Below are 27299 nucleotides of genomic sequence, written 5' to 3'. Positions count from 1 at the left end.
CATTGTTCATATCTTTTCGAAATATGGTAATAGTAAATTGTATTGCTCATCCCCTAAGAAAAAACTTGAAAAATTATTTTTCATGAATTCCTTTCGCATACCAAGCGCACACTTAATTAATGCAATGTGTGTGCACTAAAAAAGTATTATATGAGATTAATATTAGACTTATTTTTAGTACATCTGTTGGAACTCAATTTTAATCTTATTTTGCTCTCTATAACTTACAAGTCGCCACTTTATTCCCTGAAACTCAAAATTCACTCCACTTTGCCACCTGAAACTCAATTTTGATTCCATTTTGCCCCCTAAATCTTGAAAGTCATCTCTATAAAACTCAAAATTCACTCCACAATACCTTATATTTGTTAATTTCTTATGTGCGTTTGATTTGGGTACGCCAGCTTAATCAATTTTTTTATTTTTTATTTTTTCATCTCTTCAATTTATTTTAAACTTTATATTCTCTTATTGTTGAATGTTAACGCATAATGGAAATTTATAATCAAATTTATTGCACATGTGGCGTAGTCTTATTGGGTGTTAAGTTTCACATATGTTTCTGAATGCGACCTATAAGTTTCAAGGAGAAGAGAGAGTCAACGAGTCAAAGTGGAATGAATTTTGAGTTTCAATGAGTAAAATTGTGACTTTTGAGTTACAAAGGGTAAAGTGAGATCAAAATGGAATTTCAGGTAGCGTAACTAAAAATAAGCCTTAATATTAAGGGACTGTAGTCAATTTGAATTAATAAGATTTTAATAGACTTTTCTGAATGATGGATTTCATAAGATTATGTAGACTTATACAAAGTCCATATGAATTTTGGAAGATTTGAAAAGATTCATATAACAGTTTTCTATGAATTTTGATAGACTTAAGTAGCGTTGAATCTTGACTATCAAATAAATCAAATTGTAATAAGGGAGTTTTAATGAAACATTCTCGGTACTATTCACTTTTAACGAAAATGACATTTTTACTCTAAAAAGTCACTCATGGTACTATTCACTTACAACACCTTTTTGTCTTTTTTATTAAAACTTAAAGTTTTAAAGCCATTTTCATTAGTTTTCCTTTGTAATAAATGTGGCTTGGTCATAAATCTAATCAAATTGTCACATTATGGCTTTTCATTCACAGCTTGTCCCCTTTCTCTTATGGTATTTTTTGTCAAATGATTTCTGGGCAATTATACAGAGCATACACATAAAGTAAGAAAGGCCTCTCAGTTGCATAGGTTTCCCATTCATATGCAAATCTTGATTTCAAAAACGCGTTAGAACGAATCAATATAACTAGAGAAAGGGAGAAAGATGGGAAACTACCAGTATAAGCACATTCAATTCCAGAATCACAACACCAGAGCAAGCATAGCAAAAAACAACAACAAACCTCATACTACTTATAAACAGTTTTTGAAATCAACAAACCATAATCTTCAGAAAACCCCACCCGAAAAAATAAAAATAAAATGAAAAAAAATAGAAATTGACCTTTTTAACATATGCAGACTAAGAAAGAGTGAGATCCAGGAGTACAATGAAGAAGAATGATCCCCAGAGTCCAATTTGGTGCTTAAGAAATGTTAATTTGGTTTCCTAGCTTGAGAAAGAAGCTTGAAAAGAAATCTTAGCGGTGGAGGTGAGATTCTTTATAGCCTTCGTTATGCATAAAGTTCACTCTCAAATCCTACAAGGTCTCTTACTTAATGAAATCCTTCAAAATCTATGACATTTTGTATACCTACGGATTTGTATGAATTCTTTTAGAATCATAATTGACTACATTTGGATTTGGATGCACTTTTTAGGGGGGTGTAGTCAATTTAGATTAGATTATTTTAATAGACTTTTTAAATGACAGATTTTAAAGACTATTAATAGACTTACAATTCTATATAAATTTTGACATATTCATATGGATTTCTACTATAGATTTCAATGAATTTGTAGACTTCTTTCATGGATTTCTTAGGATTTACAAACACTCATGGATTTCTTAGGATTTACAAACACAATGGAACTGATGATTATCGACGTGAAACCATCAAATTATTCTAATAAAATTTCAAATCCTGTTAAAAAGGTTCAAATTCATCAATCTGCTCAAACCCCAAATTTCCAAATACAATTATCATACCCCAAATTGTTCCAATAAATTACCTTGCCAAGAGATAATAACACTAATTAACACCCGAATTGCAATCAACAACGAAGTCAGAAACCCATACAAAAGTAGATCTGGCATTCGTGTCGTTTTCGTGTCATACCCAATATTTTAACAGGTCGTGTCGTGTAACACCCGTTAAAATAAACGGGTAAAATGACCCGACCAGAAATCGACCCGATAATATTAACAGGTAATATAACCCGACCCCTTACCCGTTAAGGAAAATATATTTTAAACCAATAAATAATCAAATGAAAAACATAATACTTGTTTGTACCATACTTGACCAATCCCGAAACTACCAAGCACCGGTCAACGTTATACCGTTAAGGACCCAGAAGAGTTTCCCTCCAACCAGGAGGCCAATCACAGCGCAACATGTGTCAACACCAAGAGACCAATCATAGGGCGACACGTGTCAACATCAAAGGCCAATCACAGCATGACACGTGTCAAGGCTAGAACAAAACTAGAAACTCTCTTCTATAAAAGGAGATCATTCTCCCACAATAATCCCTAATGTCATTTGTACTAAATCATTCACTAGTACTCATTACAGGAGAGCTTGAACCTATGTACTTATGTAAACCCTTCACAATTAATGAGAACTCCTTTACTCCGTGGACGTAGCCAATTTGGGTAACCCACGTACATCTTGTGTTTGCTTCCCTATCTCTATCCATTTACATACTTATCCACACTAGTGACCGGAGCAATCTAGCGAATGTCACAAACTTAACACTTTTTGTTGTACCAAAGTCCTCACCGATTTTGTGCATCAACAATACTAAATAAGTATATACATACCATATTGTCACATCCAAAACATAAAAACGCAATTTTCTTTTAAGTATATTTTTACTTACCTAAAGTCTTTAATAGTTTTTTAATTAATGTAGAAGTGTAAAAAAATATATAAAAACTCGTAATGACAAGCTTTACTACTTTCATAAAGAGCTTAACTTCGAAATTTGCCACTATAATCATATAAATCATAAATCAAAATTTAACTGTTGATTGTTGTTTACATTTACGCTTCATTGTTCTCATCAAATTTTGTTTTTTTTTCTTTCCAAATTTTCTTTTTTGAAAACTTGATCTATTAGAGGATGCAGGAAGATGAACGGTTTGGATCGTTAATATTATATTAAGAGTTTTACGGTTAGTGAAAATATTGCTTGATATTTATAAAGTTTCTACAAACTATATGACATCGACTCATATTTCAGTTAATTGTAAATATCGAAACGTGATATCAAAGATCTGAACCGTTCATCTTCTTACATCCGCCAGATGATTATGTTTTCAAAAAAGAAAATTTTAAAAATGAAATTCAGTAAGAAGAATAAAGCGTAAATGGCAATCGACGGTTAAATATAAATTTAAGGTTTATAAATTATAGTGTTGGATTTCGAAGTTGACCCCTTCATGAAAGTTGTCAAGTTTGTCACTATGAGTGATTGTATAATTTTTTTTACGTTTTTACACTTCTACAATAATTATTATTAATTTTATTAATTTTTCCCTCAAATAAAAAACATCATTCATGAAGGTTTGGAGGATTTTAAAAATCTAAACGATAATATAAGTGTAACCATTATTTACTCATGAAGGAATAATGATGAATCACGAGTGTTTATATATTCTTTCACAATTGTCATACTTGTATGTATATCTTATTAATTATTGCCTATACAAATACTATATTAGTTTATTTTAATTTTGGACAACAACATATTAAGTAAAATTTATCCTAGTAAGGATAATAAGGAACTCTCATAATAAAAATAAATAATGACTAAATTTTTTTTTAAACTTATATAGAATAATAATACAAAACTATATATTTAATATAGAACATATTGTATATATTAATATGGCTATTGTATTTTATAATAAATCTTTTAGTAATTAAACTTTAAAATTATCAAAATAATTTTTTTCTTAACGGGTGGTTACTCACGTGTTACCCGCGTGTATATCCGTTATTAACGGGTTCTTAACGAGTCACCCGATAATGACCTAATAAGTTATCGTGTTGTTCCGAAACCCGTTATTTTCGTGTCATGTCAGAAATTGCCCGGTAACAAAAGCGGCAGAAAGAAAAAGGATGGAATTTGAGAAAACCCTAATTGGTAAAAAAAAAAAAAAAGCATTAGGGTTTAAGGAAAAAAGACCTTGTTTTTATTTTTATTTTTATTTTTCTTTAGGGTAAATTACATAGTAGTCCCTCAAGTTTGAGGTCTATTACAACCCCATACAACATCTTTAAAACATTTCACTCTCATACCTCACGTACTATTTTATTTCAAAATAATACATGCGTTACATTTTCCATCCATTGATCTATTAAGCGCTGATGTGGCTGCCACATTTATGTCACATGGCAAAAAAAATTTTAATTTTTAAAAAAAAAACCTAAATCTTCTAAATTCAAAAAAAAACAAAAAACAAAAGCTGAACCCGCAATCCCCACCCACCCAACCTGCAATCCAAAAGAAGAAGAAGAAGAGGAGAGGAAAAAAAAAAACCCATCTTCATCTTCCCCGACCTCTCCTTCCTTGCAACCCACCCCTTTCTTCCCCCTCCTGTCTTCCCCAAACCCACCGTGCACCCATCCTCCACCTCCTCCTCCTCACCCACCTGCAACCCAGAAAAGAAAAGAAAAAAAAAACTCATCTCCCTTTCCCTGCAACCCAGATCTCGTTTTCCCCAAGGAGTGTGATGTGTAGAGGATGGAAGAGGATGCGTGCGAGGGTGGGTGTGGAGGGTAGGTGCGCTGGTTTTTTTTTTCTTTTCTTTTCTTTCTGGGTTGCAAGTTGGGCTGAGGGAGGGGGAATAGGGGAAGATGGGTGCGTGGAGGAGGTGGAGATGGGTGCAGAGGATGAGGGGTTGGTGAGATCTAGACTTCGGCGGCACGGGGGGGGTGGTTTAGGGGGATTTGGGTTTTCTGGTTGTTTTTTTTTTTTTTTTTTTTTTGTTCAAGGTTCAGGTATGGGGGAGGGGGAGGGGTGATGGGATCTGGATTTTCTCTTTTTTTTTTATTTTTTAATTTAGAAGATTCAGGTTTTTTTTTTTTAAATTAAATTTTTTTTGCCATGTGGCACACATTTGGCAGCCACGTGGCATAAATGTGGTAACCACGTTAGCACTTAACAAATCAATGGATGAAAAATGTAACGGATGTATTATTTTGAAATAAAATAGTATGCGAGGTATGAAAGTGAAATATTTTAAAGATGTTGTAATAGACCTCAAACCTAAAGGGCTACTATGTAATTTACCATTTTCTTTATTGGCTTGAAGTTGGAGCTGAAGTTTGCGTCCTCGACGTTAGCATCTGTGGTGTGCCACTGAAGGTGGTGAAAAAGAAGTCAACTTGAGAGTTGAGAGAGAAGCTTGAAAACAAATCCTAGGGGTGGAGCTAGGATTCTCTATGACCTTTGTTAAGTATAAAATTCACTTTAAAATCCTACAAAATTTCTTACTTTATGAAATCTTTCAAAATCTTCATATTTTGAATACCTACATATTTGTATGTAATCTTTTAAAAGTTTATTGACTACACCTAAATTTGAATGTATTCTTTAAATCCTGTTAAATTCTACTTTGACTACAGCATGATTTCAAAGTCTTTTAAAATCTTAATTGACTACATCCTAATTTTAAATTCATTTAAAATCCTTCCAAATCTTAATTTGACTACACCCCCATTAAAATTTGTTAAATCCTATTTTGATTACATCATGATTTCAAAGTCCTTTAAAATCCTAATTAACACCCGAATTTTAGAGTCTTTTTTTTTTTTTTTTTTTTTTTGAGAATAAACGATAATATCCACACTAAGGGATGGGAGAGTAGGTTACGCCTCACAATGAGCTAGCAATTGTAAAAGTGGCTCGGAAGAAGAATCACGCCTCCAGTCGATTTTGCTTCATGTCCGGAATGTGGTTTAAACCGTCTTTGGCAATAATCGAACCTAAGATCTCTCACTTATAAATGAAGAAAAATATCACTAAACTATAGTATTAAGTAGCAAATTTTAAGGTCTAATTTGACGACACCCCTCTAATTTTTTAGTGGTGACCTTTATAATGTAAATATATCCATGCATGAAAACACAAATGATATGACCAAACTGCCCTGCCCTTGGCATGAAAAGCACACACTGTATTATAACTACCTTCTTGACACTTGCCTCCCTCTCTTTCCCCATTTCCAAAGCTCTATAAATACAAACCCACCGCTGTCATTTTATTTCAACTTTCAGGGTAGTGCTCTTTCGTATTAAACTTTGGGGAGGGCGCTGCTGGGCAATTTTGCAGAAGATATGGGTGTAAACTCCAACAGAGTGGAAGATCATCCCTACCATGAAACCACCATCAGAATTCCGACAGAGGCAGCAATGCCACCGCTAGAAATCCACAGGGTTTGTTTGCCACCGAAACAGACCACCCTGCAGAAACTCCGGCAGAGGTTGGCTGACATCTTTTTCCCAGACAACCCACTTCACAGATTCAAGAACCAAACTTGGTTCACTAAACTGCTTCTGGGTCTCCAGTTCTTCTTCCCAATTTTCCAGTGGGCCCCTGAGTACAATATTAAGCTTCTCAAGTCTGATATCATCTCTGGCCTCACTATTGCCAGCCTTGCAATTCCTCAGGTAATCTCTCTCTCTCTCTCTCTCTCTCTCTCTCTCTCTCTCTCTCTCTCTCTCTCTCCCTCTACGTGCGGGGATTGGGATTTGAACTTCAGTGCAAAGGGTCGGGCATGTCCTAATCACTAGCCTAACTCATGTCTGCTTCTTTCTCCTTCATTTTTGAGAAAAACATATGAACTTTGGTGTATAGAACCTAGCACGCTGCCATGACCAGCTGACTCTATCAATAACTGTCATTTACTTGGACAAAAAAGGCCAGGTTGTGGTGATGTGCATTTATTCCAATTGTCATTTAGGACATTAATTTAAAGGTGGTTTGGATTACTTCTAATGCTCATCCAATTGAGTTGGATTTTAAATGATTTTCAACTTAATATTATGCTAAACTGCATTTTATTTTATTTTTATTTTTTAACCTTCATGTGAATTGTATTTTTTTTTTCTTTTCAAATATGGTAATGTTGGTTTTTGGGATTAATTCTGTTATTTGACTGTATAGATTTTTTTTTTCTTTTCTGTTGTGGATAATATTTTTGGTGATTTAATTTAGAACCTATTTGCTAATATTGCAGGGCATCAGTTATGCGAAGCTTGCGAGTTTGCCTCCAATTGTTGGGCTATGTTAGTACCAATTTCACCCTTAATTAACTCCTATTTTACATGAATTAAAACATAATTAATTAATTAATTAATTATGAACTAGCCTAATTTTTTTTTTTTTTTTGGGAATTCCCATGCAGACTCAAGCTTTGTCCCCCCACTGATATATTCTGTGCTGGGGAGTTCTAGACATCTTGCAGTTGGTCCAGTTTCGATAGCATCTTTGGTCATGGGATCGATGTTAAGTGAGGCTGTTTCGAGCACTGAAGACCCCATTCTTTATCTCAAATTGGCTTTCACTGCTACATGTTTTGCTGGTCTGTTTCAGGCTTCTCTGGGTATTCTAAGGTACGTAATAACTTCACTTATTCTCTAAAAAAAAAAAAAAAAAAGCCCCCACTTTTACTACTTGGTCTTTATTTTTTATTTTAGTTTTATTATAAGTGACGCTAAGCTACACTGAGTGACAATAATTACTTTTTATTGTACAAGAAAAAGCTTACAAAACTTTAAGCAGCTTTAGATATCTTATTATCGTTCATATAAAAGTCATAATATTTTTTCAGTTTGCGGAATCCACTACATAACAGTGAATACCACTTGGGTTTTATTACAGCAGGACGCATTGAACTGGGACAATTTTTTTGTGTAGTTTATAATAATTTAATTAGCTGAATTACAAGAGACTCTATGACCCTAACTGAATTGATCAATTGGGTGATTGATCTTACAGGTTAGGTTTTATAATTGATTTTCTGTCAAAGGCAACTCTGGTTGGATTTATGGCGGGTGCTTCAGTGATTGTGATATTGCAACAGCTCAAGGGGTTGCTTGGAATTGTTCACTTCACTACAAAAATGCAATTTTATTCTGTCGTGTCCTCTGTTATCACTCACAGAGGAGAGGTAATTTTCTCTTACAAGACCAACCAACTCCAGTTTTGTTTAGAAAATTAAAATATTGATTTATTAAAAAAAACAATAACTGCGTATTTTTTTTAAACATTTTTTTTTTATAAATTTCGACCATGAAATTAAATAATTTTATTGTTATTAGTATAGTTAACAGTTGGAGATTTATTGGCAAGCAGCATCATGGAATAAATGAATAAAAAATCAAGTAAAGGTTCTATTTTTTATTTTTTATAACCAAGGGATATATACTTTGCCAGTTGCCATCAAATACTTTTATTTTAAGCAAGCAGGTGTCTACCTTTTTCAATGATTTAATTGAAGAATCTGTCACTTGTTTGCTTGATGTTTTCATTGCATTAGTTGAAGGTGAATTTCAGGTCAATTTGTACATCCTAAAAAACACCTTCATAGTGTTCTTTTCAATTTTCATTTATCTGTGTACATTTATATTTTTTATTTAACTAAATGGTTTTTTATTATTTAAATTAAGCAATTGGATCAATTTCAAGAGTCAAATATGTATCGACGCCGCTTGTCTATAAATACTAAAAAATATTGTTTTTTTGGTTAAAACAGACAAAATTGTAGATAAAAATATATATATACCTGTAGGTATTTCTTTACAAAGCATTTGCAAGTAAGGGGGTTTCGAAAAACCAAAAATCGAAAAAAAATTGAACCCAACACCGAACCAAAGTCGGAAAAAAATCAAACTAAAGAAAAACCAAACCGAACTTGAACACCAAACCAAACTAAAACCTATTGGTTCGGTTTCAATTTCAGTGGTTCGAAAACCGAACCGAAATTTCTTAAAACGACGTCGTTTTAAATGTTTTAAACTTAACCCTAATACACCCCTGGCCATCAATCACGAGTTCCAACTTCAAATGAATCGCAGCCCAAAACCCTTGGTCCCTCAAGTGAATGCTCAAAAGTATTTAAATGTTAATAAAACTTTACACTCTGCAAGTATTACCAGGTAAAGCGCTTTACACAAAAGCATTTTCAGAGCAAATTTTGAATTTTGATGTATTTATTACAAATTTAGTGTCATTAACATTAAAATTTTAATCGTGCGCAGTGGTCTTGGCATACTATTGTAATGGGCTTTTGCTTCCTGGTGTTTCTATTCGCAACAAGACATATTGTAAGCTTCTCTAGCCTACTCTCTATCATCAACTATGTGTGTGTGTGTGTGTATCATCTCCACATTAGAATTTTATATATGATTTTTTGGGTACAGGGGAAAACAAAGCCAAAGCTCTTTTGGGTTGCAGCAGCAGCTCCATTGACATCGGTTATCATTTCTACGGTTCTAGTCTTCCTCCTCCATTCAAAAGCTCCTCGAATCTCAGTTGTACGTACTCGCTTCTAGATCTGGCGATTTTAGTTATGAACGTTGCTCGACTCCTATGAAATGAACCATTGTTCCTTCATGCGTCAAATTGTGATTATAAAGATTGTTATTATATTTCGTCACTAGATTGAACGTTTTATGTAACAGATTGGCCATTTGCCAAAGGGTCTCAATCCACCTTCATCAAACATGCTATACTTCAGTGGCCCTCACCTTGCTCTTGCTGTTAAAACTGGCATTATAACAGGGATTTTGTCTCTCACAGTAAGTCACCCAAATCTTGGATCCATCTCTCTTTTAACTGGACTATTCTACCACTCAGTACTGTCACGTAATAGAATCACTCTTCGAAGTTTTTCTTCTTACAAGGCAGTCCTTCACATATAGCTATTAAACATGCGTATCTTTCTTGCATTGCAGGAAGGAGTTGCAGTAGGAAGAACATTTGCATCTCTGAAAAACTACCAAGTTGATGGAAACAAAGAAATGATGGCTATTGGGATCATGAACATTTGTGGTTCTTGCTCTTCATGCTATGTTACCACGGGTAAAGATCCTCCCCTTCTTGCTTGACCTAAAAGCAATCCAACTCCAGCGATTAAGGCAGTAACTAAAACCGTAATTTTCGTTTACTTTCAGGTTCGTTCTCTAGATCTGCAGTAAACTACAATGCTGGAGCACAAACAGTAGTTTCGAACATAATTATGGCATCAGCTGTGCTTGTCACTCTGCTGTTTCTAATGCCATTGTTCTATTACACCCCCAATGTCATCTTAGCAGCCATTATCATAACCGCTGTGAGCGGACTCGTTGATTACCAAGCTGCATACCGGTTGTGGAAAGTTGACAAACTCGACTTCATGGCCTGCATGTGCTCCTTCTTGGGCGTTCTCTTCATTTCCGTCCCTCTTGGTCTTGCAATTGCGGTAAGATTTCCTAATTTCTAAGATTATTGTCTTTATCGGATTCAATGACGTTTGTCAACTTTCAATCTCTAACATCTTGGCTGTACATTTCAGGTTGGAGTATCGATTTTCAAGATTCTTCTTCATGTCACCAGGCCAAACACAATGGCTCTAGGGAACATTCCGGGGACACAGACATACCACAATCTCAACAGATACAGAGAAGCTTCAAGGATTCCTTCATTTCTCATACTAGCAGTTGAGGCACCCATCTACTTTGCAAATTCGACGTACCTACAAGAAAGGTAAGTTTCCAGCTGACTGTTAAAAGATAAAACAGATATGATCACCTTTTTGCTTTCGTTATCTGATTTAGGTTCTCCTACTTGCAGGATACTAGGATGGGTTCGCGAGGAAGAAGAGAGGATCAAAGCAAGCAACGAGAGCACACTGAAATGTGTAATTCTGGACATGACAGGTACGCCATTTATGAAATCTTTGCTGAGTCTTCGAACATTAACAGCATGTAACAATGTGGTCGCGAATGTTTTCCCACATCTTGCTCATAGTTTTCATCTTCTTCTCAGCTGTGACAGCCATAGACACTAGTGGTACCGACATGATGTCAGAACTTAGAAAAATGCTGGAGAAAAGATCGCTTCAGGTGAGAATTATATCGAAACGCTTCATTCAGTGCTCCAAAACTTCAGTAGTTGTGGACATTGTTTCTTATTTTGTTGTTCTGGTGTTTGTTTACTCTGGCAGCTTGTGTTGGCAAACCCTGTTGGAAGTGTAATGGAAAAGCTAAAACAATCCGAAACATTGGAGTCGTTTGGATTGAACGGGCTCTATCTTACAGTCGGAGAAGCTGTAGCTGACATTTCATCAGACTGGAAGGCTCAACCATGACTTGCTACTCTAAAGGGCTTCAGTTGGAGAATGGAAGGAGAAGCATAGAGACTTATATATAACTAGCTCTGCATTCCTCCGTAGTCTAGGTAGGAAGAGCTCGGTCGAGGCCAGTGGTTTTTTTATTTACTTTTTCTTGCGTAGGGAATCCAAGGCAAAGAATCATTTTGTTTTGAATTAAGAAATTTTGAAGTTTATTGTCCAAGTTCTGCGTTATTTTAAGCTTCAATGTTGTGTTGCATGATGAAGTAAAGCTCAACAATAAGTCAAATCACACCACAAATTAATTAGATGCTTGGGTAAGTGGCACTAATCCAATCTCTATGAGAGGGTTCGAGATCTAGTTCTCGAAAGATTGGATTGCTGCTACTAATTCACGTATTATAACATGATTTGATGACAGATGTATCGTTTAGAGGTATTAGTAAATACACACACGTTATAACAATAGAGAACCAGTAATACCACATGGCAGTGTTACTTAGATGCTGAATTTTTTTCATCTTTAACGACGTGAAAAATCGAGGCTAAGGAATAGGTTTCAGCATTCCTTGAGAAAACATTTTGCAAGCCTTCCTGAACCACGACTCAATAAAAACAACATGCAGTAAAGGCTGTCTATTCAAATTCTAAGGTGGTGATTCCTGACTTGGACTTGTAAAAGCAGTCCATAAGTTGAATGAAATGTGCATCATCGAACGCATCAGGAAGCAAAAGCTTTGTGTCTGCAAATCAAGGTTTTAGAAGACGTTAGGGGCTAGTTAGGCGGCAGGTTAGGACCTAGTGTCTACGTAGCTAGGTAGGGGCTTAGGCGGACTAGGTAAATTTAATTAAATTTATTATATAACATATAAATAAATGTCTAGTTACACTCTGTTGATGCACAAAATCAATGAGAACTTTGGTACAACAGAAAATGTTAAGTTTGTGACCTTCGCTAGATTGCTCCAGTCACTAGTGTGGATAAGTATGTAAATGGATAGAGATAGGGAAGCAAACACAAGATGTACGTGGTTTACCCAGATTGGCTACGTCTACGGAGTAGATGAGTTCTCATTAATTGTGAAGGGTTTACACAAGTACATAGGTTCAAACTCTCATTTAGTGAGTACTAGTGAATGATTTAGTACAAATGACATTAGGAAATATTGTGGGAGAATGATCTCATTTTATAGAAGAGTGTTTCTAGCTTTGTTCTGACTCGTGATTGGCTTCTGATGTTGACACATGTCGCACTATGATTGACTTCTGATGTCGACACGTGTCGTGCTATGATTGGCCTCCTAGTTGAAGGGAAACTCTTCTGAGTTCTTAACGGTATAACGTTGACTGATGCTCGGTAGTTTCAGGATTGATCAAGTATGGTACAAACACACTCTAAAAAATAAAAATCATCAGAGTAATGCACTAAAAATAAGAAAAACCAAAAACTAAATTTGAAAATTAACTAATTTATAATCCAGGTTCCTTTTTAGTAGGTTACGAGGAAAACTCTTAAAGTTAGTTATAAAAAAAAAAAAATTAAAAACAATAGAACTGCCTAGACATTGCTTAGCCAGCGTACCCACCACCTAGCCCGCCTAGCCGCCACCTAGCCCTTCCTCAATTTTTCTACACGTTTAGGCCTAAATCGCACGGCCCTCCACCGCCTAGCGCCTAGGCGGCCTCCTAGGACGATTTTTAGAATAGTGCTGCAAATGCAACAGGTTTGGGCAACCACATGTAGAATTCGTCTACATATAACGTTTCTAGCCAGTCGTAAGTCGACGATTCGTTAAGAGAAATCAATTTTCCATTAGTTACTTTGATTTCTTGATACAAAGAACAGCTCACGCTTCCAAACTTGAGAAAGGTTCCTAATGCAAACGTTACCAATAATATACATAATTCTCTTGTACAGCTTGCTTTGAACATTTCGAGTCCGTTTGATAACCATTTGGCTTCTGGTTTTTAGTCTTCACATACTTTCCTCATATCTCAAGTACAAAACTAAAAACCAAATCGTTATCCAACGGGCCCTAAAACTTTCTGATGCAGACTAGAGAAACTATGACAATTCTGGAGATGTGGAGTATGATAACAAAGAGTTAGATATACAAGCAACAACGGGGAAAAACACTAGACAGCGAAACACATCTTTTAACGCTACGCTTTCTTATAAACTAGCAGAATTTTTGTTCGATTAATCTCATTAAGAAAATTCTTAGGCTTGCAACTCGTGATATAGCTAAATTAGAAAGCATGCCTAAGATCAACATAAAGAAAATAGGGAAAGAACAAAGTGCTCCCAGGTTCAAGCATTCTGTCTCGGAATTTCAATTTACTAATCCTACGTAATAAAGTCTAACGACACAAAAGAATTACCAGAAATGGTAACAAACAAGAATTATGCAACCAGAATTGATAAGGCGTATCATGTTTATAGAAAATAAAATAGAACAAGGATATCAGAAACGTAGTAGGCGTTGCTCTACTCAAAACCACCTAAAATTGTACATTATGATTTCCTAGCACAATGCATACCTAGTCTCATTTGCTCAAACCTCCCCATCATTTAAAGCACTGTGTCAAACTTTACACTTGTCCTCCGTAACAGCCACCGTCATAGATAAAAGAATCCACACATTATGGTAGATTCTCTCCTCATCATAGATTGAATTTGGTATTAATAATCTTTATCTGGAAGTTCCTCGGCAACGAAAGAATAGCCACTATAATCCCACATGTTTGTTCTTGCCTGTTGAGTTTCTCGTCAGTCAAACATCTGCATGGAGATAGTTCCATATTAATTATGAAGATATAATGATTTGAGAAGAGAGGATAAAAGTCAGTCATGCGATTACTTGACCAGTTCTTGATTCTATATATAAAGCTTTGACCAGTCAAAACATTACCTAAATTACTAATTTATGCAAGCAATGGAACTTTCTTAGGATGTAAGGTATGATCAACCTACCAGCAAGCCCAACATTTGACAATCGATCGACCAAAAAGACATACATGAATGGGAAGTCTAAATCATGATTGGTAAACAACTAATTTTAAAACACATGGCAGACAAGGTATAATCTCATTTAATAAGCAGGAAGGCAGAGCATAAGTATTATCATATCTTTTCATCTGGGCAAAAACAAAACTATCTTTTATGAAAATACTAACAAATAAGAACAAAGAACTGCAAGTTCTTGATGCATATAATAAAAAATAGCACAAAGAGCACATAGACACAACATATTTGACATAAAATTGACCCCAAAAAGAAATGTTATAGGTTTCTTCGTAAATTAGCTGACTTGCATAGGTCCATTAATACACCAACCCTTTTTCTAAAAACTTTGGAAAATAAAACTGTTTTGGACTTGAAGGAACCAAGACATTGTCGATGTGTGAGTCAAGATGTGGGACAAAATCTTGTTACCCATCCCACATCTCGACTATAGAATGGCCTTAAAATTGCTTATCCAAAATAGGTTGGTTTTCTAAATTTTGAAAAAAATAAAGGTGAGTTTCTATTGGGTCTATGTGAAGGGGTTACTAAAAAAGCCCAAATTTTCCCAGATGAATGAACATGACAACTTTATGTTGGGTACATCTAGCTAGTTAGTTTAGGATGGAAAAACTTACTTGCACGATATCGTGTTATAGGAATCTCGCGCAGTTCACGTCTAATGCAGAGATATTCACCTAGCAAAGCCATCACTGCAACTCCAGTAACATTCACAACCCACCATGTCATTGACGAAGGCCAACCCCCATAAGCGATGCATATAAAGAGATGTACAATGTATAGGGTGGCTGAAAAATCTAAGCACTTCTTTGCCCTCTCAATCAGAAGAAGCAGATATCCAGCGCTGCAAACAAACATATGCACAATTCATAATTCACACAAGACTAAGTTCCATTTACAAACATAAAATAAAATCAATTGTGTTCCAGACAATAAATGTAATGTCAATGCAGACATGGAAAACACGACAAAATAAAATTAAAAAGCAAATGGAAATAGTAGTAGTATGAGATTCTCACCCTGCAAGTGCACTGAGCAGATAGGAACCAATGACACACCACCCGGTGACCGTGGAGATAGTGAGAGTGGCATAGTCAAAGAAATACACTAGGCTCATTCGAGACACGCGAGTGCCAACAAGAATAGACAAGAAGAACCCCAGAGTGAGATAGTATAAACATTGAAGGCACACAATTTGGACAACAATGAGCCAAGGGTCCCATACCAATGTACCATAGAACATTGTCTACTACAATAATCAAATTCCCACACAGCCAGAAGCCCTTCAAACTCTCAAACCACTAATGATTTCTCCAAAAGCATGAATAACCACTTCCCATTTGCTCTCAAAAATTAAACCCAAACCCAAGTCTGCGACTTTAAGGACAATTAGAGTTCCCAATGATCCCAATGCTTAATCAACAAGCTTGAACCCTAAACAATCAATCTGATTTTACAAAATTCTGGATTTCTACTCTAACATTCATGTCACTGAACCCCGAGTTGAAACCCATGAATAATACAAAATTTGGATCTGACTTCAACAAAGCCAGAATCTAAGGGATCTTCCCCAGTTAAGAAATAACAAAAAAACTGAGAATTTCTCGAGAAAATTGGGAATTTAAGGCCGAATTGGAACTTGTATGAAATTAAACGTGTACTGGAAAGATCCAATCTGAAATCGAACAAAAGGGAATCGTACAGAAAGAAGAGGAATTGGAAAACCTAGATCGAGAAGGACGAAGAGCTTGAAGCTGACCGTTGGGAGATCGGCGACGGGAATTGCAGAGTCTCTCAGAGGAAAGCCTTCTGCTTCTCTTCTGGACTCTCGTGTTTTTTTCTAATGAACCAAGATATTCGTCGTTCGTTTGTGCTGATTGCAATTTGCAATAACATGAGAAAGCACAGGCCAGAGAGTGCTGGCCTTTTTTCTTTCTTTAGTTCCTAATTTTCTAACTTATGTTTTTTTAATGAAAACATTCTTATACATTCATATTTAATTATGACGGTTGATTTCGTTTACTGTATTGAGAAATGCTAAAGCGATTCTCCCAACCTAAGGGCTAGTTTGGTATTGCTGTGCTTTGAAAAAAAACTGCTGTGAGAATAAGCGGCTGTGCTGTGAGAATAAGCGGCTGTGAAATAAAGCCAGTAGAGTGTTTGGTAAACTTTTTTTGTGAAAGTGCTTTTGAAAAAAAAAAGCAGAATGATAGTGTGTCTTTTCATTAAAGGAGCACTGTAGCTCCGTGTGCTTTGAAAAAACTGGCTTTTTTTCAAAGCAGCAAATAGCAACTTCAGCTTTTCCTTTGATTTTCAGCTTATTCTCACAGCAGCTTCCAAAATAAGCCCTTTTTTTTCAGTTTACCAAACACAAAAATGACCCTCAGCTTTTTTTCACAGTGGCTTTTTTTAAAATCACCTCAATCCCAAACGGGGCCTAAGACTCTCCATAGACCTTCGTCATCTCATGTTTTTTACACAATTCTTGTGCCAACGTTATAATAACGAGAATTTATCATTAATAGCCGAAATTTCACACCCAATTTCATAAATGTCACTTTTTGTAAAAACTTTCAAAATTAGCAGAAAACTCATGTGAATAGACCTAAATGCCCTCAAAATTAAAACTTTTTCTCATCTACCAAAATTAAAACTTTTGGAGAACAGATCGAAAATCCCATTGCTCTGACTTTCTCATCTACCAACAATCAGTAGTTGTATGAAGAAGGGGCAAAAAATTGTAACAGGAAAGCTGCTCTCCGACGGCAAGAGGTGTGCCTTAGAAACGTTAATGCTTGCTTTCCCTGGAAACTGGCGATTTATGCCCAAAGGCCCAATTCTAAGATGACTTACATTGTTTTCTGAGAGGAGCGATCTACTGAACCAATGTTGATATCTTTCATGTATATGTTTGTGAAAGCAAAGAGCAAAAGCACAAACACAACTTGAGGACTCATGATTCCAAAGTGGCTGATGCTGTTACCAATTTCCATCCGGCTTCCTGTATTCCGGACCTGATAACAATCAAAATTGTTTGTGGGGTTTGCCAGAACGATTGTTCTGGTGCTATATAATAAGAAGCATTCGTCCATGCACGTGTAATATGTATAGTGTGGTTATTTTATTAGGTACTTTTGTATTGTTACAAGAGATAGGTAGGCATGGAACCCAGATTCTCGTGTTGGGCAGTGGACAGTACCTCAACTTTTGCTTTGAATTCCCTTTCACCAGACCCAAGTCTCCTAATAGTTTCTTAACAGCTAGCCTAGTTCCATTCGCCAAAGTTGCTCTGTAAACTAGACCAAAACCTTCAACAGTGATGTTTGCTTGACTGAAATTGTCAGCCGCCTTAAAGATTTCAGGTATACTAAGATCCTTGATTTCATTGGTATTGATTGGGAACACTATGACATCACAAAATGTAGAGGCCTCTTTTTTTTACTAAATTATGATCTAATAGGGTTTTGTTATTTGGTTTTAATTTTGAGGGTATTTAGGTATATTTAAGTGGTTTTTTTGCTGTATTTGAAAGATTTTATAAAAAATGATAATTATGAAATTAGATGTTAAATTTTGGTTATTATTGATAAATACCCACTATGCAAAAAAACATGAGGCAATAAAGAGTCTTACTTTTAAGAGTCTCCTTATCATTTCCCAAATTCATTTCATTTATTGTCAGAAATAAAAAAAAACGTGTGAGGAAAGCTAAAAATAGTGTAAAATTACTACCCATTCCTTTGTTGTTGTTTTCTTTTTCAACTATTATATACGATTGGTGCTATGTAACATCTCATGTCATTCAGGGGTGTGGATCTTGTAAGCTTTATATGTATATTCTCATCTCTACCTAGCACGAGACTTTTTGGGAGCTCATTGGTTTCGGGTTCCATCGGAACTTCGAAGTTAAGCGAGTTCGTGCGAGAGCAATCCCATGATGGGTGATCCACTGGGAAGTTGCTCGTGAGTTCCCAGAAATAAAATCGTGAGGGCGTGGTCGAGGTCCAAAGCGGACGATATCGTACTATGGTGGAATCGAGCCCGGGATGTGGTGGGGGCTCAAGCCGGGATGTGACATGCTATTTACATTTTACACAACCATTTTTATCTCTTACACTTATTAATTTTTTGTTATTGATTTTTTTCAATTCATTCGACGTGACGGTCGGGAATTAAGAGATGTGTGTAAGAAAAAAAAATAAGTGTGTGGATAGCATTACCATTATATTATTCTAGTTTAGAAAATTAGGAAAATCAGGGTAGACGATGGATTGTTCTATTAGTTCTTCTCTAATTTACCGTGTCTCGAACTCAAAATCCCTTTCTAAACTTAAGATACACTAAGTTATAAAACTTACTGAATGACAAGAAGACCGCATAGCGCAGTGGATTAGCGCGTTTGACTTCGGATCAAAAGGTCGTGGGTTCGACTCCCACTGTGGTCGCTTCAAACTCTCAATTTTTTTTTCCTTTTTTAATTTTTTGTTTTCTGGAAAATGCTGCTGCACTTACAGCATTTTGTGCTCTCTGTGTCTGTGTGCTTTTTGGATCAGCTAGTTTCTTACTTATCACTCCAAAAGCACTTGAATAAAAGCACTTATTCCAGCTTTTATCCTCCCATGATTCAATTTGAGGATTTTAATTGAGTATCTCCACATCACAATCACAATGCAGCAGCAAAAGTTTGTAAACTTTCTAGGGTTTGAGGCATTGAGCTGCCTAGTCTATAGCTGAAATGTAGCACCTTATAGGACGGACAATCGCTAGCATATATATATATATATATATATATATATATATATGTATATATATATTTTTTTTTTCGAGCCATGAACGAATTAGACTACTATTTTTTCGAGTGTGCAGTCACCGCATGAATTCAAACTGGTGCCGGATTATTGATACAGTTATTTATAACGATGTCACATTAGGAAAAATGAAAAACAGAAAATCGTGCTTCCGATGAGTAGGGTTGTGTATGGATCTTCCTGTTAAACGAGGATAATCCGAAAACCTTGTGCTGAAGAACAATCTATTTAGCATACAGATACTCAGTAGAGATGCAGAAACTTGCAAGAAAATATTGGATATTGAATCTTCTGTAAATCCGCTAAACTCCAGAATCGATACTATACACTGAACATGTGCAAAAGGGATCACATCTTTGTTACGTACAAATCATTTTTCACTACTCCCTCAGCATCCTACTTGTATAACGCATTCATATAGGGGAAAATTTTGAAAGTCCAAGAACAAGAGAGCCAAAGAACCAACTGGCTTCATAGGATGATGGTACAGGAAGACTCAAAATAATCGGGAAAAGAAGATTACCACAATTAAAGTACTTCACTACCTTTACTCGGCAGCCTTTTTCCTCCTACCACCTTTTCTTGGAGCGACAGTGACAGGCTCTTCAGCCTTTTCCCGCGGTTGCTGATTATTTACAAGTTTTTTGGACGAGTTTATTTGATTTCTTAGCCGCAATATTTCACCCTTGGCAGATGCTAATTCCTCTTCCAATTTTTTGCTTCTCTTCTCCAGACCATCCCTTTCCTCGCTCAGTCTCATGGCCAGATTACGGACATCTTCCATGTTTTCTCGGGCCTCTTTGGACGCAATCTTTTGCTCTGTTAGGGACTTGTAAACGACCTCTTTCTCATCTTCAAGGCTAGAAATTAGAGAATTAGCCCTCTCAAAATCTTGGGAAAGTACCAACGCATTTCGGCTCATCTCATCCAGTGCTTTGGTAGCCCCTTCCAGGTCTGTTTCAAGAGACTTACGAGACTGCTTGTCTTTCGAAATCTGCTTCTCCAGAGCTTGAACTTCTTTTTTTAAAGAAGAAACTAGCTCTTTTTCTTCTTTTAGATCATTAGAAGCTCTTTCGGCATCTTTATAGACGTCAACCAATTCCTCCTGCAGGCTATCACGTTTTGTCGCAACAGTTGCTAATTCCTGGGACAGAACTTGCAGCTCCTCATTTGTCTTCTTCAAAAGTTCCTTTGCTGCAGCAAGCTCACCGGCAACGGCATCACCACTTAAGGTAGCCTCATCAAGGCTCCTCTGCAGCGATTCCCTGACCCCAGCAAACTCGGCCTGAACCCTAGAGATCTCAGCTTCAAGCTCCGTGCACAAAGTTTTTGACTGTTTTAATTGATTTTCCAAATTGGAAGCTTCACTTCTTGATTTTACAAGAGCTTCCTGAGTACTCTTGAGTTCAAGTTTCAGATTCTTTTCATTTTCCAGTACTTTATCCAGAATTTCCTTCAAGTTTTCCTTCTCTCGGGTCAAATCAGCAATTACTTCTTTGTTTCTACTCGTGTCATTCAGAGCAAGTTCAAGCTTTTCCTTTAGCTGCTGAAGTTGCTCTTCCTTTTCTCCCAAATGCTTAGCATCCAAATCTGCCTTTCTAGCGGAGGATGTTTTCAGCTTATTGTATTCCTCCTGAATAGCAACAAACTTCCTCTTCAAATCATCTATCTCAGAAATTAAAGAACTAACGGTTGCATTCAGTTCATCGACATATAAATTCTTCAAATCCAATTCCTTTTGATTTTTCAGGACTTCGCCCTTCAATTTTTGAATATCTGAAAGTGTATTGGCTAGTTCATCCCTCATTTGATTGTAGATAGATTTCAAGTCCTTCAACTCCATATCTTTTGCAACAAGAGAAGAGCCAAGACTTTGAACATTATTTTCTTTATCCTTGATGTCTGAATTGAGCAAATCAATCCTTCCCTGTAGGACTTCAATTGAGTTTTGCTTTTCCTTCAAATTTTCTTCAAGTACCACCTTTTCTTCTCCGGCCCTTGAAAGGTTGGTTTCAAGACTGTCAATTTGAATTTTAAGCTCCTCAATCAATTTCTTCTCACCATTTAGTTCCTTTCCTAAGCTTGCAATTGTACTTTTTGCCGAACTCAGTTGGCTTGTTAGAGAATTCTGCTCTTCCTTTGCCTTTGCGAGTTGCTTGCTCCATTCTTCCTGTTCACCTAGTAGCTTAGATTCATAGCTCTTCCCCAGTGAAACAATAGCAGCTTCCTTTTCTTTCAGCTTGGTCTTCATCTGTGCATTTCAACCATAGTATATGTGGGTAAAATCAGACAAAGCATCTAAAAGTATTTTCTTAAACAGAACCAAAACTAAAGGAGAGTGATTTAACCGAGCTCAGACTCATACATTAACTGGTTAAGCTTAGTTCGCATTTCTATATGAGAAACAAGGAAAGAAAAAGGGAGCGCCAGATGGGGGATCTGTTTCCAAGGAAGCATTTACAAAAACAAGATTGGGAACCAAATTAAAAGACACACATTATGCTTTTAGTACTTTTTGAGGTTCCTTTTCAAAGGGACTAGACTCCCTTCAGCATCTGTGGTATGTCTATGTTGTCTCAGCATGTAAAGAAAAGCTTTTTTTGTGGTATTCAATAGGGACTTACAGATTCGACCATGGCATCAGTGGCTTTCTTTTCCGACCGAGTCAACGCATAGAGTGCACCGACGACACCAGAACTGAATATACCAACGCCATTCAGGAGAGACAAAACAGGATTTGGTGCTCCATTTGTTTGAGGTGCTTCCTGTTTAATTAATAACTCACCTTAGAACATTAAGCCTTATCGCAACCATTTAACAAAAGAAAAAGGAAAGATATTAAATAGAGATTTTATAGTGAATCTAGTAGACATTCAAATTTCATACCTCTGCGTTTTTACTCTCCTCCGGTGTCTTTTGCTCATTTTCTTCTGAAATAAAGAAATGAAGGAACTGACGCATAAGCCACATGAAACGAGACGGAAATTTGTTATAAAAGAGAATAATTTATAATAACACCAGTACCAGTCTGAAATATTAATATCCACAACTACATCCTATCTTTGCGCATTTAAAGGATATGAACTGTGTTTTGTGGAACTCTACCAAAATCCTGCTTGTCTGCATCCCTTTCCCTTCGTTCGGTTGGCAACATGATGAACAAAGAAACTGAAAATCCAACATGACTACCCAAATTCTGCTGCTATTTTGAGTTGCTAAAGAAGAAACTGACTCGCAGAACAGCTGATCAGACAATAAATTTATGTAGCTGGCCTGGCATTAAGTTTAACTAATAAACTTATAACAACCTAAAACATTAGGGTCAGATTTTCTCTTTACTCCTGATTAAGCATTCAAAGTCATGAATGATGGGTGGAACTTACCCTTACAAAACCATCTTGTAAGGGAAGGGTGTCCAAGAGCTTATAAACTATCCAAAGATAGTCATGAATGATGGGTAGAAATTACCCCTACAAAACCATCTTTTAAGGGAAGGGTGTCCAAGAGCTTATAAACTATCCAAAGATACTCTATTTGTTTCAATATGGGGAATTTGGGACGAGACAATCAACAACACTTATATGCCTTACATCCTCGTCTACCTGTCTTTCTACACTCATTTACCACCCACCAACTTTCAGTGACTTAATATTATACCCCGTGCATAATACCAATGTGCACTCTAAACCAGACTTGGTATAGGTCGTCCCTGCCATGGAATCTAGCCCAATTGCATGGTGAGACCTACCCTCATACCAAATGGCATGACTCATGGTTAGAAATTTCTACACAAAATTGTCTAGTAAGGCTTGGGGGCCCAAGGGCCTGTAAACTCTCTTGTACTACCATATGACACGTATTAGGTGATTTGTTCTGATCAATGCCTATGCAATGCACAATTACCTTAAACAACCGGAAAATCTTACAATCACTTATGTTTACAAGTAGAAACTTCCCACTTGATGCAGTACAAAATGAAATATACCATAACCAATTAACCACTCTAGAATTGCCTAATCACCATCAGATTTTCAATCTTTACTAGCATCCCTTAAACTTAAACTGCATTATCAAAACCCCTAATGCATTTACAGAATCTTGAGTCACCAGTCACTTGAAAGTTGAAACAGAAAAATAAAGAGAAAAAAAAATCATTCAAATTCTAATAAGTTTCTCAAGACTATTTGCAACAAACCCAAATCTTTACAATGCCAAACAATTGTAATAAGTTTCTCACGAGTATTTGCTACAAACCCAAATCTTTACAATGGCAAACAATTGAAGTGCAATGATCAACTTGCCACAAACCCAAATCTCTAAGAATTAAAATGGCAAACAATCAGCAAACCCAATAATCTCTTTGCCTTAAAAACAACATTATAATGAAAATTTTCCAATTTCCAGTTTCCATTTCCCCAAATTTCATGAACTCCAATCCCACCCACCAAGAAGAAAGAAACCAAATGTGAAAAGCACAATGAAAGTTCAACTTACTAGTGGCCAAGCCTTCAAGAGCAGTGCCCCTGAGCTGCAAAAATGGAAGAACTGAAATACCCACAAACAGAATAGCCCTCCTCCTGCTGCAAACGCCGTCGTTTGAGTCCTCCTGGCGCAGGGACGCCATTGGCAACGTCGTCCTCCTCCTCCTGGTATCTGCATTCCTGGAGGAGGAACACAGGAAAATGGGGTGAGAGGAAGAAGAAGAAGAAGAAGAGGGGAAAGGAGAGAGGGAGAGGGGTATGTGCAAAAAGCAAGAGCGCCCCATGAGAAAGCCCGTTGCTTTTGTTTCTTGGTTGATTGATTTGTTTGCCTCCGGACCGGTTGGGATAAAGGGATAGGGTGTTGAGCACTCAGAGGCAGAGCTTTTCTGTTCTTTCTTCTTTTTTCATTTTTTCAGTTTCGGTTGGTGTCCTATGGCTGATGGTTAAAGAAAACAACTTTCATGGTTGTTTCCTCTCTTTTTTTTTTATTATTTTTATTATTATTGTTTTTTTTTTCAAAAAAAAAGGGTGAACAACCGGTGGAAAGCTACAATTATCTATCCATTTCAAGCTTGGAAAGGCTATGGGGAATCAGTCAAGCATACTCACTAGCTTGGAGCATAGTACCCGAACCTTCCATTTATTTGTTTATTATTATTGTGAATATTCTATTTTATTATTTATGTTTTTATAAGACCTTAACTTCAAAATTACGTGTGGCAATGGGCCCTTTTTTATTTTTTTTATTTTACTTATTTTATGTTGTTGTCTATTTTATCTGACAGGGACGGTCGGCGGTAGAGGGAGAGAGATTGTAGAGAGAATGTGTTTGTAGGAATGTAGGGGAATGTGTGTTATCCCTCATACGTAGTGCCTTTATTTATAATAATAAGGGAGAGAAGAAATCCTTCATCCCTAAGGAATACAAGTCATAATAGGAAATGATAACTAGAATCAAATTTAATCTAGAATTTACACAATCACACTTTAATAGGAAGTTTACAACATTTCCCCTTAAGTGTGTAAATACTCAAGGTAGATTCAGCATGAGGTAGAAGTTAAGGAAGTCGATTCGTCGGCACTGATTATGGGAACACGTTATTTTCAATAAGGTAGAAACTTGCATAATGAAGTAAGTCTCACAAAAAACCCTACGGCTATGGCAAAAATCCAAGTAGGGACAAAACCCATAGTCTAAGGAAAAATGCATGAGCATTGCAAATCAAATGTAATGTCTATGGGGCATCATCAGGGATATGATCAACCCAAGGTGGATGCCTCGTTAAAACCTAGTTAGGTAGCACAAACCCAGCAGGAAAAATGTTCCTAATCGTAGGAGAAAAGAGTACATTAAGATCAAGCAAGTATACTTCAAAATACTCCCCTTGAGTTTGACATAATTCCAAAGAGAACTAGCAATATTACAACTTAGAAAGTTTACGCATACCAATTCCTTGAACAAGCTTCTGAAACGTCATCTTTGGCACTGATTTGGTGAAGAGGTTAGCCATATTGTCTTGTAAATGGATTTGCGTGACTTCAATCTTCTAATGCTCTTGTTGTTGATGTGAGAAGAAGAACTTCGGCGCAATGTGCTTGGTGTCGTCTCCTTTGTTGTAACCCTTATTGAGCTGTTAGATGCATGCTGCGTTGCCTTCATAGATCGTCATAGGGACATCAACAACGGGAGAAAGATCGCAGGAGCTTCAAATATGGCCTATAACTGCTCTCAACCAAAAGCATTCCTGAGTTGCTTCATGTAAGGCGAGAATTTCATCATGGTTAAACAAAGTGGCAACTAATGTCTGTTTAGTTAACCTCCAAGAAATTGTGGTCCCTCCAACGGTGAAGACATAACCTATTTGAGAACGTGCCTTGTGCGGATTAGATAAGTATCCTGCGTCGGCATAACCAACAAGGCGAGAATCAACTCAGGAAGCGGGGGGTGCGACATCACTAGAGGATTCGTAAGGATAGAACAAGCTCAAATTCGTAGTACCCTTAAGGTAACAAAGGATGTCTTTAACACCAGTCCAATGTTTTCGTATTAGTGCATTACTGTATCTTTTCAAAAGATTAACAGTGAAGGAGATGTCGAGTGTAGTACATTGAGCTAAGAACAATAAAGTGTCTATCGCACTTAGATAAGGAACTTCAGGCTCCAAAATCTCTTCATCATCATTCTTTGGGCGGAAGGGATCTCGTTTTGCATCTAGCGATCGAAAGACCATAGAAGTACTCGAAAGCTTCGCTTTATCCTCGTTAAAGGGGCTCAACACCTTATGGATGTAGCTCGATTAATGTACTAAGATTCCATCCGAACAGTGCTCTATCTCAAGGCCGAAACAATATCGAGTCTTTTCTAGATCTTTCATCTCAAATTTCGACTTCAGGTGTGCGGCAATTCTCGCAAGCTCTTTAGGAGTTCTGATGAGTTTCATGTCATCGACATATATTTTAACAATCGCAAAACCAGAATGTGACTTCTTAATAGACACACAAGGGCATAGTTCGTTGTTCACATATCCTTGACAAGTCAAATACTCACTCAAACGGTTATACCACATTTTTCCGGATTACTTCAAACCGTAGAATGAACATCTCAGTCGAATTGAGAGCATATTTCGGGGTTTGGAAATATTTGATCCAGTCAATGTAAGTCGTTCAGAACTTTCATATAAATTTCCTTATCAAAATCCCCATAGAGGTACATAGTTACTACATCCATCAGCTGCATACTCAATTTTTTAGAAACTACCAAACTGATAAGGTAGCAAAAAGTAATCACATTCATAACAGGTGAATAAGTTTCGTCATAGTCAATCCCGAGGCATTGTGAGAAGCCTTGTGTAACAAGACGAGCTTTGCAACGCACAAGATGAGCTACAGGTCCAAACACCTTACGTTTCGCAAGCGAATCATGTTCGACTTGGATTGCTTGTTTCCAGTTTGACCAATCGATTCTACGTCCATTAACAGAACATGCTTCAATGTCATCGCTCAACATGATCTCAGTAGCTACTGCATATGCTAATGCATCATCAACGATCATCTCATTTCTACACCACAGATCATCTAAGTTAACATAATAGACCGAAATTTCACGATTCTATAGATGAGGATTCGTCTTTTCAAGGACGCTTCCGTAATCTAGAATTTTTTTCATGAGTTGGATAGAATGAGTAAGCAATAGTCGAATTCAAGGTAGGTTCTTCAAGTGCCTGTGTCGTGGGTTTCCTCTTTTGGGGTGTGAATCTTTTGAACCAAGAGGTCTGCTACACTTATGTGCAGGGGCAGATGATTGGCTAGCTGCTAATGTACATGGATCGACCAAAGTGACTTCCCGGGCCTCTAGGAGGGAAATCCGTCGTACATTTGGTACTTCCATCTTTACAAGCACATTCGCAGCTGAAATATGTGATATTGTCACTCGCGCTAGATCGGTAAAAGCATCTGGCATGCTCTGAGCTATGCTCTGGAGATCTA

At 36.6% G+C, this 27299-nt stretch overlaps 3 protein-coding genes and 1 non-coding gene across 5 annotated transcripts; 2 read left to right on the top strand and 2 right to left on the bottom strand.

The window, feature by feature from the left end:
• Positions 1-6399: 6399 nt before the first annotated feature.
• LOC103405489 (probable sulfate transporter 3.4) lies at positions 6400-11722 on the top strand. Its single transcript, XM_008344496.4, has 13 exons — positions 6400-6835; positions 7405-7453; positions 7573-7780; positions 8166-8337; positions 9428-9493; positions 9590-9703; positions 9851-9967; positions 10124-10250; positions 10343-10629; positions 10723-10913; positions 11001-11086; positions 11196-11272; positions 11374-11722. Exons 1-13 carry the CDS (start codon positions 6503-6505, stop codon positions 11515-11517), a joined length of 1971 nt encoding a protein of 656 aa, XP_008342718.3. The 5' UTR covers positions 6400-6502; the 3' UTR covers positions 11518-11722.
• Positions 11723-13903: 2181 nt separating this feature from the next.
• Positions 13904-16531, bottom strand: LOC103405488 (uncharacterized). Its single transcript, XM_008344495.4, has 3 exons — positions 15544-16531; positions 15142-15368; positions 13904-14281 (listed from the first exon to the last, which is right to left on the bottom strand). The coding sequence occupies exons 1-3, from the start codon at positions 15765-15767 to the stop codon at positions 14274-14276; spliced, it is 459 nt and encodes a 152-aa protein (XP_008342717.1). The 5' UTR covers positions 15768-16531; the 3' UTR covers positions 13904-14273.
• A 2364-nt stretch (positions 16532-18895) lies between these two features.
• Positions 18896-18969, top strand: TRNAR-UCG (transfer RNA arginine (anticodon UCG)). Its single transcript has one exon. It is a non-coding gene; the product is annotated as a tRNA-Arg (tRNA).
• Positions 18970-19594: 625 nt separating this feature from the next.
• On the bottom strand, positions 19595-24243 carry LOC103405487 (MAR-binding filament-like protein 1-1). Of its 2 annotated transcripts, none has more exons than XM_008344494.4 (4): positions 23827-24243; positions 22219-22262; positions 21957-22097; positions 19595-21583 (listed from the first exon to the last, which is right to left on the bottom strand). In XM_008344494.4, exons 1-4 carry the CDS (start codon positions 24095-24097, stop codon positions 19880-19882), a joined length of 2160 nt encoding a protein of 719 aa, XP_008342716.4. In that variant the 5' UTR covers positions 24098-24243; the 3' UTR covers positions 19595-19879. The 2 variants fall into 2 exon arrangements, with proteins under 2 accessions (XP_008342716.4, XP_028953087.2); XM_029097254.2 differs by having other exon boundaries at positions 22219-22259.
• Between the last annotated feature and the right edge of the window lie 3056 nt (positions 24244-27299).

This window comes from Malus domestica, chromosome 17 (genome assembly GCF_042453785.1).
Source record: "Malus domestica chromosome 17, GDT2T_hap1".
In the NCBI taxonomy this organism is placed as follows: domain Eukaryota; kingdom Viridiplantae; phylum Streptophyta; class Magnoliopsida; order Rosales; family Rosaceae; genus Malus; species Malus domestica.
The sequence above is the reverse complement of the archived record's forward strand: the minus strand, read 5'-3'. Positions and strand labels throughout refer to the sequence as shown.